The 15,659-nt window shown below is 51.8% G+C and overlaps 2 protein-coding genes across 11 annotated transcripts in view; one reads left to right on the forward strand and one right to left on the reverse strand.

Moving 5' to 3' along the window:
- ATRAID (all-trans retinoic acid induced differentiation factor) overlaps window positions 1–15,659 on the forward strand; it is a 103,229-nt gene that overhangs the window by 85,231 nt on the left and 2,339 nt on the right. The window contains exons 2-3 of one of the 2 annotated variants that reach the window (XM_058426155.1): window positions 13,213–13,315; window positions 14,031–14,152. In XM_058426155.1, coding sequence (XP_058282138.1) covers window positions 13,217–13,315; window positions 14,031–14,152 — 221 coding nt within the window. In that variant the 5' untranslated portion in view covers window positions 13,213–13,216. Of the gene's footprint in view, window positions 1–12,841; window positions 13,316–14,030; window positions 14,153–15,659 lie in introns of those variants that run through there. The other variant, XM_032172519.2, reaches the window with a different exon arrangement.
- SLC5A6 (solute carrier family 5 member 6) lies at window positions 404–14,123 on the reverse strand. 9 transcript variants are annotated; one of them, XR_009209214.1, is made up of 18 exons: window positions 10,053–11,276; window positions 9,454–9,526; window positions 8,098–8,630; window positions 7,716–7,781; window positions 7,322–7,373; window positions 6,864–6,931; window positions 6,186–6,340; window positions 5,625–5,765; window positions 5,295–5,424; window positions 4,615–4,703; window positions 4,061–4,173; window positions 3,642–3,709; window positions 2,815–2,901; window positions 2,493–2,674; window positions 2,177–2,280; window positions 1,819–1,934; window positions 922–1,399; window positions 404–651 (listed from the first exon to the last, which is right to left on the reverse strand). XR_009209214.1 is itself a non-coding variant. In XM_032172506.2 (17 exons), exons 1-17 carry the CDS (start codon window positions 10,257–10,259, stop codon window positions 1,253–1,255), a joined length of 2,331 nt encoding a protein of 776 aa, XP_032028397.1. In that variant the 5' UTR covers window positions 10,260–11,276; the 3' UTR covers window positions 404–1,252. The 9 variants fall into 9 exon arrangements, 8 of the variants coding, with proteins under 8 accessions (XP_032028397.1, XP_032028402.1, XP_032028398.1 ...); XM_032172506.2 differs by having other exon boundaries at window positions 404–1,399; XM_032172511.2 differs by lacking the exons at window positions 404–651; window positions 922–1,399; window positions 9,454–9,526; window positions 10,053–11,276 and adding exons at window positions 12,317–12,383; window positions 13,684–14,123 and having other exon boundaries at window positions 1,406–1,934.

The raw sequence follows: 15,659 nt of genomic DNA on the forward strand, positions 1-15,659 counted from the left end.
GGGCAGAGGCCAGGTGTGGGAGGGCGTGAGCACAGTGTTCTTCACAAGACCATAAAAGTTCAGCTAGAATGTTCCGTTTCTAAAATGAGATGGGAACATTCCTCCTCCAGTTCCAAAAGTAAAAATCTGAGAGCAAAAGGTTCTGGCAAAGGGAAAGTGGGGCCGGAGAAGGGACAAACTAAGTAAGCCCCAGGGAGTGAGAAGCATTAGGAGAGGGTGTGCCTCTTCCACCCTAGTGAGCACAACGCTGTCCCCTGCAGACACGGGGACAGCAGAGACTTGACGCCACAGCCTCCCTCCTCAGCACAGGAAGGTGACCTGTACATAGGATGGGACTCCTTATCCTCACCAGGGGATGCAGTAGGGTGGGAAAGAGCAAGTGAAGACAGTACAGGAGCCCAAATTCTAGGTCCAATGGTAGTTTTTATTCCCCAGGAACAAAGATATGTGGGGAAGAAACTCCAAAAGGAAATGGAGCATGGATGACAGAAATGACACCAAGGCAGCCTGGCTCAGGAGTTGGGTAGATAGATGGCTGCTCCACAGTGGACCCGGTCATGGCCCTGGTTTCTTGGATCCACATTTGCCCTGTCTCTAAGTGTCCATCTCAGAGGTGGAGGATGAGACAGTGAGGCAGAAAACTTGCTTGCTCTACACAAAGGAGACAAATGGACCTTCTATTCCCAGAGGCCCAGGGACACCAAAACCTCCCTCTTCAGAATGGACATAGACAGATAAAAATGAGAGGGGCTTGAGTGTCACAGACAATCTGAAAGTAATAACAGGGGCTCACTGTGGCTGGCAGAACTGGTACTGAGATGGGGACTACAGGGGAAGCAGCTTCCAGTTTTATGGTGGAGAGTCAGTCCTGAATTGGGCCCTGGGGCAGTTATAACCAGAGTGCTGTTTCTAGCCACTTACTTCAAAGGACTCTGGCTATGTTGAATCAGAAGCCATTATCTTTTTCCCAGAGGATGCACTTCTGTCCCTATTTCTGGCATGATCCTGCTCCCTACGAGCCTGATCCTTTCAAAAACAGATTGGCAAGCGATGAGAAAAACGGTGCCTCACATGCTTGAGATGTGACAGCTTCTCCTGCAGGCAAGAACCTCTCAGAACAAGGTCCTTTGGTATGAGCTAGATCATCCAGGCCTGTCCCTGCAGAACACACCAAGACTCATCCCTATACTACAGGGTGGCCTCTGGCTATGGCCTGGCACAGTGAGGACAGAGGCAGGGTCCTGAGTCAACATCACAGGGAGGTCTCCTGGAGGATGCAGGTGGAGCTGCTCCCCTGATAGGCTGTGCCATCCAGGGCCATGGCCTCCTTGTCTCTGCTGTCCCCCAGCACACCATTCCTTGGCTTCTCAGGAAACAGGCCAGTGTCCACGAGGTGGTCCTGCAAATACAGAGCCAAAGGGGTGGAAGTGGTGAAGACGGATGACGGGTGGTTGACAGGATTCACACAAAAAAGGTCCCCGCCAGAAGGGAGCCCAGCAAGGCTGGGTGTGGGAGAGAGAGCAGGGGGAAAAGAGGGAGAGCACAGCACAGTGGGGAGCGCAGGGTGGGCTGGGGAGGGGAGCTGACCGGCCCAGGCCGGGGCTGAGCTCCTCTGAGCCCTGAGATCCTTCTGCCTCGCCAAGCCAGTGCAGTCCTGTGGGTAGAATCTGAGACAGCTGTGTGGGACAGCCCAGGCTTAGCTGATCCTGAGAGGGGCACCGGGGGAAGGGGGAGAGAAAAGGGGTAGAAGGGAACCTGAAGAGTCAGTGGCATCTGTGGAGAAGGGCAGGGAGGGGTCACTTGGACAGCAGGTACTACCTGGCCATAGCTCCTGCAGTGGAGCCGCTTCTGACAGGACAAGGGCAGGAGGGCCAGGAGCTTTGGCAACACTGGGTAAATGGTCGCAGGGTTCAGGGACCGGCCTCGCATTCTCCCTGAAGGGAAACGGCTTCTGAGTCTCTGGGTGGAACCATCCACAGCAGTGGGCCCCATGTCCTCCCTTGGGCCCCAGAGACCCCAGCCCCCACCCACCTCCTACATCCTAGCGGAAAAGCCTGATAGCTACGGACACCCAAGAGCTCAGAGGGCAGGAGCCTTTCTCCCTAGACAGTAGAGTCCCTTAGGGCCCTCTGTTAACCCCTCAGTGCTCATCTGCACCACGATCCTACACCCTTACCGGTGAGTAGACTGACAATCAGACCCACCACAATGACTGTGGTGGAGTTGTGGGCGCTGTACCATAAGTAAGACAAGGAATAGAACCGCCGCAGCCCTGTGGGCCTGGGAAGAGCAGAGGTGAGGACAATTAGCAATTCGTTGGCAGGGCATTCCTCGGGCACAAGTCTCTACTTGCCCGCATGGTCCCAGGGTCTTGGGACCCAATACCCAATATTTCCCTGGGGCCTCTGGTGGCCCATCCCTTAGCAAGACCCCTGTGAAAGCCCTCAAAGGAGGGCTTTGAGGAAACAAGAAGACAGCAAGCCCCGCCTTACTTGGAGAAAGTAGTCAAGGGCATCAGTGTGGTCACAGTGGCAACAGTTAGATTGGTGGGCAGGGAGAAGCTGGACCCATTAGAGGGAGAGGGTGGCATGCTGGAGCCCATGCTGGTCACGATGCTCCCGATGCCGACCCAGAAGGCCATGACGAGTCCAGCCAACAGGCCCACAACAGCACCCTGCCAAGACACAGTGCATGCCTGTCACAAGGCCAGTCCTGCCAGGCCTCATGGCAGTCCTCAGCTCTCCTGGTGACAGCCCTGCCAACCCCCAGGTCCATCCTGCTACACCTGACTGTGGATCCAGATGCATCACTCACAGGAGGGTTGGCACATGGAAAGAACATTCCAAGGCAGAAGAGTCCCAGCAGTGGTCCCCCAACCATGCCAAAGATGCTGATTGCTGCCTAGGAGGACAGAGTGAGAAGAAAAGGAAAAAGAACTCAGACTCAGAGATGCCCAGACTCACCATAGAGCATAGCCACCTGCCATGGCCTTGAAGCCCCACTTGTCAGATCTGTCTCTTCTGTGGAAACAATCAGAACTCCAGAGGTGGCTGGGCGGTGGCTCATGCCTGTAATTCCAGCAGTTTGGGAGGCCGAGGCGGGAGGATCACCTGAGGTCAGGAGCTCAAGACTAGCCTGGCCAACATGGTAAAACCCCGTCTCTACTACAAATACAAAAATTAGCCAGACACGGTGGCACATGCCTGTAGTCCCTCAGCTACTTAGGAGGCTGAGACAGGAGAATCACTTGAACCTGGGAGGTGGAGATTGCAGTCAACTGAGATCACGTCACCGCACTCCAGCCTGAGCAACAGAATGAGACTCTGTCTCAAAAAAAAAAAAACAAAAAAGAACTCCAGAGGGCAGGAAAGGCTGCTAGGGGGGCTGATGGAGAGAGATGTGTTTTGAGTTCTCCTCTGAGTCTGATCCTTAGCTCTCTCTCAGCCTACAACATCCCAGGAATGACCCTGCGTCCTCTGGCTGCTTGAAAGTCTGTTCACAGTAAAGATGGTCCATCAAAGGGGAATCTCTTACACCTGCCCCCCGGTCATTCCTCTCAATATAGCTGCCATTCTCAACTTCCTGTTTCAATCAATTCCTTCTCTCCCTTAAAATTGCTTCCTACCCTCTATAGTTATTACCTGCAGCACAGGTCCCATCTGGGAGGAAATATAGGCCATTCCTAGACAAAGCAGCCCATAGCCAAAGGCTGGGGAAAAGGAGAGGAGAGGAAACAAGAAGGTGTGAGTTAACACAAGCAATGGGGTAAAGCAAGGCTCCCTGCCCAGCCAAACTACCACCTCTGTCTCTCTGGAAACAAAAGGCATATTACATCATGCCCCAGCTTTCTCCCACCAAGTCCTCACTCCTATGTGACTCAGAGACCTCCCTAGGACATGCCCTGAGATGTAAACAACCATGCATGCAGGGAAGGTTGTGTGCTTCATTATGCAAGTGCTGAGCCCCGGATAAAGTGGGTGTTTTACAGCAGACTGATGACAATGGTCAGGGTGAAGCTTAGAAAGACCCAGACTGAAGAGATGAGGAAGCATAACCCCACCGAGGCCTCTGGAAAGCAGGATGGCCCGGGCTTCAGAGAACTCAGGGAACCAAGGTCGAATCAGGTCTTCCATCGTAACAGTTGCCAATGAATTAAAAGCAGAGGATATAGTGCTGAAAAAGAGGAAGAGGATGAGGAGCTGAGCGAGGCAAAATTGTCAGCTCTATCGGACTCTATGGAGGAAATGGTGTCCTAAAGCGGGGAGATGACAGGTACCACCAAGAAACCTCCTCATAGTTGGACTTGATGCCACCTCAGAGTGGGCCTGGAAGGCAAGGACACAGTCCTTTTTTGAATGTGGATATGGGTTTCATTCGAGGAGATCAATTTCTGGTACCATAAAAGAACTCTTAACCAAAACAGGGGTATCTCTTGAGAGAAAATGTGCTCTGGCCTACAAAGATGAGCTATCCCTTGTCATCTACACAGATGGGGCAGGCACAGTGAGAAACTTGGATGGATTCCCCACCCGCCACCACCCCGCTCCACCCATCACCTTGTACCAGACAGGGGTCAGGTGTACCAGACCTGAGGGAAATGGTCAAAGTGGGTACCTGAGAGAGCCACTGAAGAGGCAGGCAATGAAGAGCCCTGGCAGGCCCGGCAGGCCCTTCAGGAGATCCATCACAAAGTACAGGACGAACTGCAAGCAAAGCGGAGGTGCAGAGCAGTCCTCAGAGAGGGGCCTTCCCAGGGCCGGCTCTGCAGGGAAGCTCCCTTTGCATGTGCCCCAGCGAGTCTACCGAGACTAGGTATGTTACAAGGGAAGCCAGGGCCTGGGGCATCTCTGCTGACCCAAGTGTCTACACATTAAGTGGAAAGAAAATGAGCTCTACAGAGGGAATGACACAATTCGCCCGCAGCTGTTTCTGGCTACTAGTGTGACTTCTGCTTACTGGCTACCTCACTGAGTCTGTTTTGTCCTCTGTGAAATGAGGCTGTTAGAGGCTTAGGTGAGACAAGGTATGTGATAGCTCCCAACAGAGCACATGGAGCCCAATGGGGAGTCAGTAAGGGTAGGTCCTCACCCCAGTAGGATGAGCACTGTGGTTAGGTGATGCTAGGGACTGCGATCCTCACATGCTAGATTCCTAGCATCTCAGAGTGGAAAAGGATTTTACAACCATCTCCCACCCAGGGTGGGAGTGCTTTCTGCAGTCAGTCCTTTCCTACCTAGACACTCCTGTTGTGGGGCCAGGCCTGCCCTCACAGGAACAGGACAGAGCCTTCTCACCTGGTCTGGGGCTGCCTGAGCCTGCTGAATGCTCATGGGATACTCCTGGTAATACGCGAACATGACCAGGCCAATGAGGCAGCCCACGCAGAGGGACACCTGCTGGAAGGGGAACACTGCATAACAGGAGCTGCAAAAGAGGTCAGTGCCAGGAGGACAGCCGGCATTAACAGACACCCTTAGGTGTGTGCCCCTGACCTCCAGAAAGGAGACCCACATCCTGACCACAGTGGATGTGTATGCACTCTGGCATCCTGCCCCACCCCAATTATCTCTGGGGAACCCCTTCCCCTAGACCTTGCTCCACTCCCTTCCTGTCCCTGCACTCACAGCACAGCAGCCTTCTCTGTGCGGGAACTGAGGTACCGCTGCACTTGAGCCTGGTTCACCCCGTATAAGGACAGCATCATGAAGACACCCCCGAAAGCCAAGGTCCAGAAGGTGTGCCGCACAAAGGGGTCTGGATCCAGCCTGTAACAGACACCACCCAGTCATTGTGCAAAGCCTGAGAGACACAGCCTTCCTGCCGCCTTGGCAACAGGAGTCAGTGGACAGGAGAGGAAAGACACCACTGCTAGGGCCAAGGGGGTGACTGAAGGCAAGAAGCTGGGTGCACTCAAGAGACAACACTGCCAGTTAGAGGGAGGCTCCATTCTTCCACCCCACCCTCGTTCCAGGTACGCATCCCAGGTAACGTCCTGACTCTCCATAAACACTAGCCAGGCACCTGTAATCACCCTCCATCTCTGCAGGACCAGTTTCCCACTGTCTGCTGTTACACCTCAGGCTTCCCAGTTTGCCCTCTGCTTACTATAGCCCTGAGACCAGCCTCTAGGATGGGCTCAGCGCCCAGGCATTGCAGACCCCAGCCAGGAATAGGGGTATACTTACTCAAACCCAGAGACGCGGCCATGCTGGGAAGCCACGGCCCACACACGCCCCAAGCCGCCCACCTTGGCTGACCCCACAATGATAACTGCCAGCTGCCCAAGGAACATGACCAGTGTCTGGAACACATCTGTCCAGATGACGGCCTTCAGCCCACCCTGCAAGGAAAGCACAGCAAACCTGCCACAGAGGCCTTCTAAACCCAGCTTGTCCAACCCGCCTTATTTTGTTGTTGTTCCATTTTGTTTTATTTTGTTTTGTTTTAGGCTTTTTGCAGCCTGAAGCCAGTTTTTAGTTTCTGTCTCTGGTGATATGTATAAAAGAGGGATGAGGAAGGGGCTTTACTGACTCAACCAGAAACAGAAACTAAGAACCCATGACTATATTCTCTCCCTTGGACACTCCTGAAACCATCCACCCTAAGAACATACTACCAGTGAGGGGACTCTCCTGCTGTTAGGCACGTAATTGCTGTGACCCTGTTGACATCATTCCTATCCCATCCTCTACCTTCATATACCATCCCCACTGCTAAATCCTATCATAAATCTTACCACCCTAGAATTTCACCTATATTCTCCTCACCTATATTCTCAGCTTATCTCTTCTTTTCCTTCTCTTCCCATCTCCCCTCCTTACTTCGTCCCTTCCCCTCCCGACACCAGGGCTTACTGCACTTACCAGAGCTGTATAGATGGTACAGACAATGCCTAGGGCCAGCACGGACAGCCACAGATCAAAGCCAGTCACTGTAAGCATAGAAGCCACATTCTTATCCCTGGAAAAGGGTTCCCCAGGGGAGAAGCCCTGGTAGGGCAATCACGTCATGCCACGGAGATAAAGCATTTGGTCATTAACAATGAAATAAATCATTCACCACAATGGAAAAAAAAGTTTGCAGAGCTCCACCAAAAGGTGTTGATTAATCAGTTCAGATAGGGCATGGTAACACGTTACTAGCTGTCAACTGAGGTGGACCAAGCCTTCCTCTGATAGAGACCCACCCAAGGGCCCAAGCAGTGAATTAGTTCCCCATCCAAGGTCAGGTTCTTTTCCGTACACGCTCCTCCATCTGTCTCTCCCAAAGGTGCTTTCCTAACCTGCCATGGCTGAAAGCCAGGGGCTGTGCAACTCCTCACCTGCATTGAGAGCCAATGACGGAGCATAGAGCACAACTCCCATGTAGATCACCTGTTGCATGTGGAAAAAATGTGATGGGGGCCAGAGGACGGTGGGAAGAGAGAGGAAGAAAGATGGGCCTCAGCGCCAATATGCCCATGGCTTCCCCTCACCTAGGCTCACTTCCCTCTTCCTTGTCCTCTCAAATTCTGGCTTGCTGCCACCATAGTATCTGTGCTGGAATTGGAAGGCATGGGCAGCAGGATGCCTCTGGGGTCCTCAAAGATGCTGACCTCTAGCAGGAATTTCAATCCTGCCAATCTGAGCGCAGGGGAGACTCCAATTCCCTCAGCATGCTTGCGTTCAGGTCCCCCAACATCCCCTAGGCTCGGTTTCTCTCCTCATTCTGCTTACCATCTGAAAGATGAAGGTCACAGTTCCACACACTCGCACAGTTTTATTGAATCGAAGCTCCAGGTACTGGGTATACAGAAAAAAGATTTTCCTCCTGACTTCACCCCGACAACTCACACACAATTTCCCTCAAGACGCTCAGGAACATGAGGGAATATCCAACCCATACCCACTCTGAGTCCCACTCGGCATAGCACCCTCCTCTCCAATCCTGCCCCTATACCTAACATCACTGAGAAAGAATTATAAACACACCATGAGTTTTCTGTCCCTCTCATTAGGTGGAGGAGGTCTAGGGTCCCAGGTCCTTCCTATGTGCCTGTCCCTCCTCTCCACCCCGACTCCAGTGTCCCACGTACTTCTCCCTTCCATCCCTGCTGACCTCATAGGCACTGGTGAGATGCAGGCGGTAGAAAACAGGGATGAAGATGTGTGCAGGTATCAGCAGCCCCAGAAAGTAGCAGCAGCCCAGGAACCAATACTGGGTCCCAAATCGGTAGATCTCTGACGGCACACCCAGGATGGCCACGGCTGACTGGAAGGTGGCCAGCAGGGACAGTGCCACCGGAAGGCAGCCCATTTTGCGGTCCGCCATCAGCAGTTCACCAACAGTATGCCGGCCCCAGCCACGACAAGCATGGTAGAGCCCAATGACAAGAGAGAGAACCAGCAGCAGGACGAACACCACATAGTCCACGATGGAGAAGGTGGACATGCCCACGCTTGTACCCAAGGTTGGGGAAAGAGGGGCTGAGGTGCTCACCCCTACACTCATATCCTCACTGTGTCTGTGATCTGTAGTCAGTTGCTGCTCCAGGGCTCTGGGGTAGGGCAGGGGCGGATGTGTGGCTACAATCTGGCTTCCAGCCACAGTCTCACAGTCTTCCTCCACGGAGTGATACTGTCCAGGGTGAGCTGCAAAGGAATTAGCTCTTAGTGAGGCCTATCTTGCCTTGGTAGCCATTCACCCTTGGGCCTTGTACATCGCATACCATCAGAAGTGGACCAGCCAGCATAGTGGTAGCCCTTCAAGGTCTAGAGGGCCTGGTATGGGTTTGGTAGGGGACATAAGTGAGGGAGAAGCATCAGAGTGCGACAGCCAGGAGACAATATAACTTGGCCAGCACCTTTGAGTATGCAGAGCTGTGAAATTCAACAACCTTCTTAGGTCTCCACACGAGTACCAAAAGAAAAATAAACTCTAGCCTAAGTTTCTTTGCAGAATTTCCTGGCCCCACCTGAAGGCACAGACCCAGTCACTACAATACACTAAGCCAGCAGAGCCCAGCCTGGCGCCACAGCCCAGCAGGAAACACAGCATGGAGACTAATGGCAGCAGGGCTTCCCCTACTGCCCCTGGCCTCAGCCCTCACCTCCTGTGATCCCCAGTGTCACCCTTCTAACTGATCATCAGTGAGACTGCCTCTGTGGCAGCCACAGACTCCATTTCAGCCGTCCCCAGGCCAACCCCTTTCTTAAGGTTCTCCCCAACACCACTAGATAAGTGCTGCCACCCACCTCTCAGCCCCTCTACCTGCAACATCACAGTCAACAGCAGATGCAGGAAGAGCAGCTGGATTCAAAAGTGAGAGGGGAAAGGTGAGAGGGCACCATGCTGGAGTTAGGGTTTCAGAATTACGATTCTCCATTCTGGAGAGAAGCAACCCAGCCAGGGAGCTGAGAGGCAAAAGGACCAGCCAAAGAGAGTGGTCGTATCCTGCTGGGGACAGACACCTACCTGGAGAAGCAATCCCTGTTCTGAGGTAGAGTTGCCTGGAGCTGCAGAGCTGAGGATCTGGCTCTATGAGTAGCTGAGGTGAGAGATCAGGAATTGGGGTGGGGTGAAGCTCAGCAGTCATTTGTTCTGGCCCCTTCAGGGAACCAATCGCTGTGTTCCAAATGGCCCTATCACCCTATGGCCCCCAAACTCCAACTCAGCCCTAGAGGCTCCAGAACAGGGAAGAGGGAGCCATACTCAACAGCATTCCTAGACGGATTAGGCTTTCAGCCTAAAGTACTCTTGGCACTCTGTGCGGGAGGGAGTTGGAAAGAAGGAACTGAAAAGATGGGAAAGTTGAAAGTTGATTTTCTAACTCCTGCACAAGAAATGTTAATCCCCCAAGAATATACCACAATCCTCAGAGAAAGAGGGAAGGGATTGTAATATTTAAAATCTTAAATCTTTGGACACCACTATTACAACCAACCCCCCACCACTGACCATTTCACAGATAAACACGCTAAGGCTCAGATGGTTCAAGTGACCTTTCCAAAAGCACAGAGCCGACTATTGTCAGAGCGTAAATTAGAACCCAGGTCTAGGGATTCACCACCTACCCTGTCTGTTCTCCACGCGTATCGTATTGTCTTCAGAGGCAATCCTCTGGGGTACTTATTGGTATGGGGAAAAAACACTAGAGAATGCCATGTAGTTAGACAGCCTAACATGACGACAGTTAACATTTGTTGAACACCTGCTACGTAACCCAGCAGTGTGTGAGGTGCTTTATAAACATTAGTAATAATACATAATGAAGCTAACATTTTCAAAACAGTATGTCTCAGGTTAAGACACGAATACTCTCCAGTTAACACAAGAAAACTGAGAGATTAAATAACTTGCTCAAGGTTATGCAGCATGATATAAAACAAGAGAGAAAGAAACAGTGCTGTCTGCAGCTATGACAGGTGTTGTTCACCAAGGGCCCTGTCCTCACTATTCCCAGAACCAGGGCAGGAGCAGAGTGTTGTAGTCAGTCATTCACAGGACATAGTTTAGATTTCAACTAATCAAGAGACAGACTAACATAAACTATGTCTTCTGCTTTTGCCCACTAGGAGAAAGATTAGGCTGTCTTTCTGCTCTCCCACAGTGTGTTCTTGGGCAGACACTGTCTAGCTGGCAAGATATGGCCTCATGCAGACTAAACCTGAACTCTGAACCTCTTGGGGCCAATAAAGAGGGAAAATCAGAGCTGGCAACTCTTGGATCACATGTTCTACAAGATTCCCAACAGGCTTAAACTCTGGTTTAACCTAAACATGCCCTGGGCCTTTGCACATTGCAACACCCTGAGTTTTCTCATTCGTCTTTGGCAAGTTTTTACTGCTATGATAGAGATGATGGGAACTACTGGGGAGTAAGAGGAAAGAAGATGTCTCCTGTGTGCAAAGAACACAGAACACTATAGGGTTAGTGGTATAGAGAGGTAGGTGGCCAGAGACAGGAAAGAAAGTCCCAGTATGGGACACAGAGGTACAGAAATAAAGACACTCTGCTGATAGGACTTCCTGATAAAATTCTATTTGCATGATGTATGGAGAATTCTCCTGGATGGCCTGAGAGAGCCCCAGGGAAGACAGGAAAAACCTGACCTAGCAACAGACCAGATTCTGAGAACAGATCTGTGGTTTTCTAAAAACGCTACATTGATCCAAACGCTACGGACTTGCATCTCTCCAGAAAGAGGGAGGCCAAAAGGAAGAACTAGCTGTTGTTTCACTGCAACTATAACACACTAAGGCACAAACAGCAGATTGTGGGACCCCTCCTTTTTTTTTTTTTTGGAGACGGAGTCTCGCTCTGTCGCCCAGGCTGGAGTGCAGTGACATGATCTCGGCTCACTGCAACCTCCGCCTCCTGGGTTCAAGTGATTCTTCTGCCTCAGCCTCCTGAGTAGCTGGGACTACAGGCATGTGCTACCGTGCCCAGCTAACTTTTTTTTCTTTTTTCTTTTGTATTTTTAGTAGAGATGGGATTTCACCATATTGGCCAGGCTGGTCTCAAACTCCTGACCTCATGATCCACCTGCCTCGGCCTCCCAAAGTGCTGGGATTAGAGGTAGTGATGTGGGACCCCTTTTAAAAACCTGAACTTGGCCTGGCGCGGTGGCTCACGCCTGTAATCCCAGCACTTTGGGAGGCCGAGGCGGGCGGATCACGAGGTCAGGAGATCGAGACCATCCTGGCTAACACAGTGAAACCCCGTCTCTACTAAAAAATACAAAAAATTAGCCAGGTGTGGTGGCGGGCACCTGTAGTCCCAGCTACTCGGGAGGCTGAGGCAGGAGAATGGCGTGAACCCGCGAGGCGGAGCTTGCAGTGAGCCGAGATCGCGCCACTGCACTCCAGCCTGGGCGACAGAGCCAGACTCCGTCCCCCAAAAAAATAAAAAATATAAAAATAAAAACCTGAACTCACTTTGGTCACACACTGCAGTGGATCGCATTGACTCCTACAAAAGGCAGTGAGACCACTGCAGGACTAACTGTTCCAAAAAGATTCCCTCAAAATCTGTCCTGGGGCCTATAATTCCTCAAGGTATGAAAGGCTTTGGAGGCCCTCCTTAAAATGCTAATAGCTAACACCTTAGAAATTTTGCCAGCCAGCTAAATGTAAACCTGTCAGGAACTTCCAGGCAGACACCATGGGGGTAATGTGGAAGGGAAGCCTGGCTCGGCTACTCGAGATGATCACTTGGGTCGGCTTTAAGGAGCTTTCTGGCTGGCCCTAACCAACACTGTCGCGCCGGGAGCAGGAATCCTCTGGCGCCCTTCAGTCAGGGCGCTGGCCCACCCTGGGGCAGCGACGCACTCCCTTACCTCCGTGGTTCAGTCAGAGCTAGGAAGGTCCCTTTGTGCTTCCTGAGATCAACATCGCTCCCTTTTCCTGGGAAGGCAAAGAAAATGAGTTAGGGGAGCGTCTATCCCGCTCCTACCTCCTCGCCAGGCTCCGGGACGCTATGCGCTATCAGGATTGTGGTGAAGAGGACTAGGTGCCCGGGACGATCCAGGCTCGTGTCCTCCCGCTGGAGTTTGAGGTTTGCCCTTCCCTCATCACCTTCACCCTCGTTCTTTCCCGGTTTCCCGCTTCCCTCTACGCGGCGGAGACCACCACCTTACCGCTCGCACTTAAGATCTTCTCAGACCCACGCCGGAGGCCGGCTCGCTCCGCTCCTCCCCGCCCCCTTGTCCCCGCCCCGGGTCAGACGCCGCTCCCCGGAGCCTCTCGGCACCGGCTCACGCTCTCCAGGCCCACCTGCCCGGTCTCCACACGTGGGTAGCCAGAGCTGGGCCGCGCGCCCTGGCCGGGAGCTCGCGGGGGCCAGGGCCCCGCCCCCTGCCCGCCCCGCTCGCCGCGCCGCCATGTTTACTGAGGGCGGATGGAGGGGCCCGAGTTTCTGCGAAGGCGCGACCTCGGCGTCCGGACGCGGGGAACACCGGGCTGAGGGAGTCTGCAGTCGGCTCCGGGAAGCCGCGCGGCGACGGGGGAGGCCTTCACTAAAGGGGAAAAGGAAGAGGGGGTCGGCCAGTGTCCCCGAAAGAGGGCTGGGGCGCATGAAGATCAGCGCAGAGCTCCACGGGCAGGAAAAACCCCCAAGCAGCCCCACGGCGACTGGACCGGGCCGCTTAGGCCACGCCCGGGGAAGAGGGCCTGACGCGCTGCGGGGCGGGGCCGCGGGGCCGGGTCGCGCGAGCAGCGGAGCACCAAGGGAACGGAAAATGGCGCCTCACGGCCCGGGTAGTCTTACGACCCTGGTGCTCTGGGCTGCCGCCCTGCTCCTCGCTCTGGGCGTGGAAAGGGCTCTGGCGCTACCCGAGGTACAGAAGCAAGTTTGAGGTCGGGCTGAAGCAGGGTCGCTGGCTAGCCATGCGTCGCGCTTGCCCGCGGCTCCCCCTTCTCCTCGGCGGGCCTGCGGCTCTGATTTCGTCCCTGACGCTTCCCAACCCTGCCCAGCCAGGTCCTATTCCCAAGTACTCACGTCGTGCAGGCCTTCGGCGCCCCGGTCCTGCCGACTTTCAAAGATCTGTGAACTTGATCTCGCCCCTTAATTTTTGAATAACTTTAAGTTCTTTCTACAGACGGGTCCTCTGCCTCTTGTATAATCTCTCTACGCACGAACGCCATATATCGTGCGGTGGTAGGGCTGTACTTTTCTGTTGTAATGCTTGATGAGTTCTTTACGTACCTGCGGTCCTTTTACACCGGGCCAAACTGGGGCTGTCAGATTGAGAAGTCTCTGCAGAAAGCGTAATAAATATGTTCAAATAGTGATCTTCAGAGATGAGGACCTTCCCTGGGCGATATCTGGTACTGAAAGTGTCTGGGGAGCTGATTCGGCGCCGGACTCTAGAGGAAGAAATGGTGTCTCCTAGCCTATCCTGTTACAAGGGTAGGACACGAGCCATTTATCCATTTATCGGCCCCGTGTTAGAGGAATTCTGGAAACGTGTACTGGCAGTTAATTCTTGATCGCCGTTTGTTCTTTTCTTGGCTTTTCTTTCTGGAGTTGTAATGTTTCTTTCTCTTCTGCAGATATGCACCCAATGTCCAGGGAGTGTGCAAAATTTGTCAAAAGTGGCCCTTTATTGTAAAACGACACGAGAGCTAATGCTGCATGCCCGTTGCTGCCTGAATCAGAAGGGCACCATCTTGGGGTGAGGGGAAGACATCCCTAGATGCTGGATACAAGCCATTCCTTAGCCTGGCTGCTTTTCTACCCTTATATTATTTCAAGAATCCACCTATTATGGTTTCAGCTGTAATCATCACGCAGATGTCTACCAAAACTAGATCTTTTTAGTGCCTTTTTATCTTTCCACACTCCAGGCACATACGGGTACCTCTAGCTTCCTATTAAGCATTTCCTACTGAGTGCACCCTAACTTCAAACTCAAAATGTTATGTTTTGCTTCCATTCTCTTCTTTCCTTCATCTGCCTAAATACTTCTCTATATTAAGCTTTTAGAAAACCAACATTTTCCATTATCACTCTCTTGCTTTAATACTATATTTAGTAACGGTCTGTTGCTCTCAGGACAAAATTCAAACCATTAACTACCATACACTAGTCCCAACCCACTTTTCCAACATTATTTCCAATTACTTATCCACTCAAACCTCCATAATGGTCTGCACCAGCCAGATTTGCCTACCCTCAAAGGCATTCCACCTTTGTTCAGGCATCTCTCCATACCTGAAATTGCCTTCCTCCACCAGCTTAGGAAATACCCATCCTTCAATTCCAACATCTTTTGTGAATATTTCCTACTACTAAGTTCCAGAGTAATATCTTTTTTAAATTATTATTTTTTTTGAGACGGAGTTTCACTCTTGTTGCCCAGGCTGGAGTGCAATGGCGTGATCTCGGCTCACCGCACCCTCCACCTCCTGGGTTCAAGCGATTCAGTAATACCTTTTTTAAAAAACTTTCTGTAATCTTTAGTGTCCACTCAAATATATTTATACACTGTCCTGTGGTTTCTTTTATATTGTAATTTAATGTTTACAGTGCTTTTATTTTTGGGCAGTGGTCTTGTTCCTCTAACTACATTGTAAGCCACTCAAAGGCCAAAATACTGTGGTACATATTTTTAACATTCTCCCAATGTTTGCAGTTTATAGGGACTCAGTAAATATTTGTAGAATAAAGGAATGGATAGCAGTAGATATTGAAGAAAAAAATAATGTGGCATGATCCTTAATGTCCAGCAGTTTACAACCAACCTGTGGTAGAAAATACATGTGGAAAAAAATTTTCATTTATGTGACTTGCATTTTTTTTTTAATTTAAAGGCCCTCTGGATCTGAAAATCATAATATGAGATTCACTAATATAGACAAGAAACACAGATTTCTCCCAATAGATGCATAACCAATTAGAACAGTGCTGGCCGACAGAACTTTATGTGATTATGAAAATGTTCCGGGTCAGGTGCGGTGGCTCACGCCTGTAATCCCTGCACTTTGGGAGGCCCAGATGGGCGGATCACGAGGTCAGGAGTTCGAGACCAGCCTGACCAACATGGTGAAACCTCGTCTCTGCTAAAAATACAAAAATTAGCCAGGCGTGGTGGCATGTGCCTGTAATCTCAGCTACTGAGGAGGCTGAGGCAGGAGAATTGCTTGAACCCGGGAGTCGGAGGTTGCAGTGAGCCGAGATCA

The sequence above is a fragment of the Hylobates moloch genome, unplaced genomic scaffold, assembly GCF_009828535.3.
Source record: "Hylobates moloch isolate HMO894 unplaced genomic scaffold, HMol_V3 SCAFFOLD_13, whole genome shotgun sequence".
NCBI classification, from domain to species: domain Eukaryota; kingdom Metazoa; phylum Chordata; class Mammalia; order Primates; family Hylobatidae; genus Hylobates; species Hylobates moloch.

Excerpts from the sequence above, each read along its gene's own strand:
- SLC5A6 (XM_032172505.2), bottom strand. The coding sequence starts at position 10,259 with ATGTTAGCTTCATTATGTATTATTACTAATGTTTATAAAGCACCTCAC. Across the intron at positions 5,766-6,185 it reads GGCCGCGTCTCTGGGTTTGA|GCTGGATCCAGACCCCTTTG; the intron begins GTAAGTATACCC and ends TGTCTGTTACAG. Across the intron at positions 2,281-2,492 it reads CCCTTGACTACTTTCTCCAA|GCCCACAGGGCTGCGGCGGT; the intron begins GTAAGGCGGGGC and ends TGCTCTTCCCAG.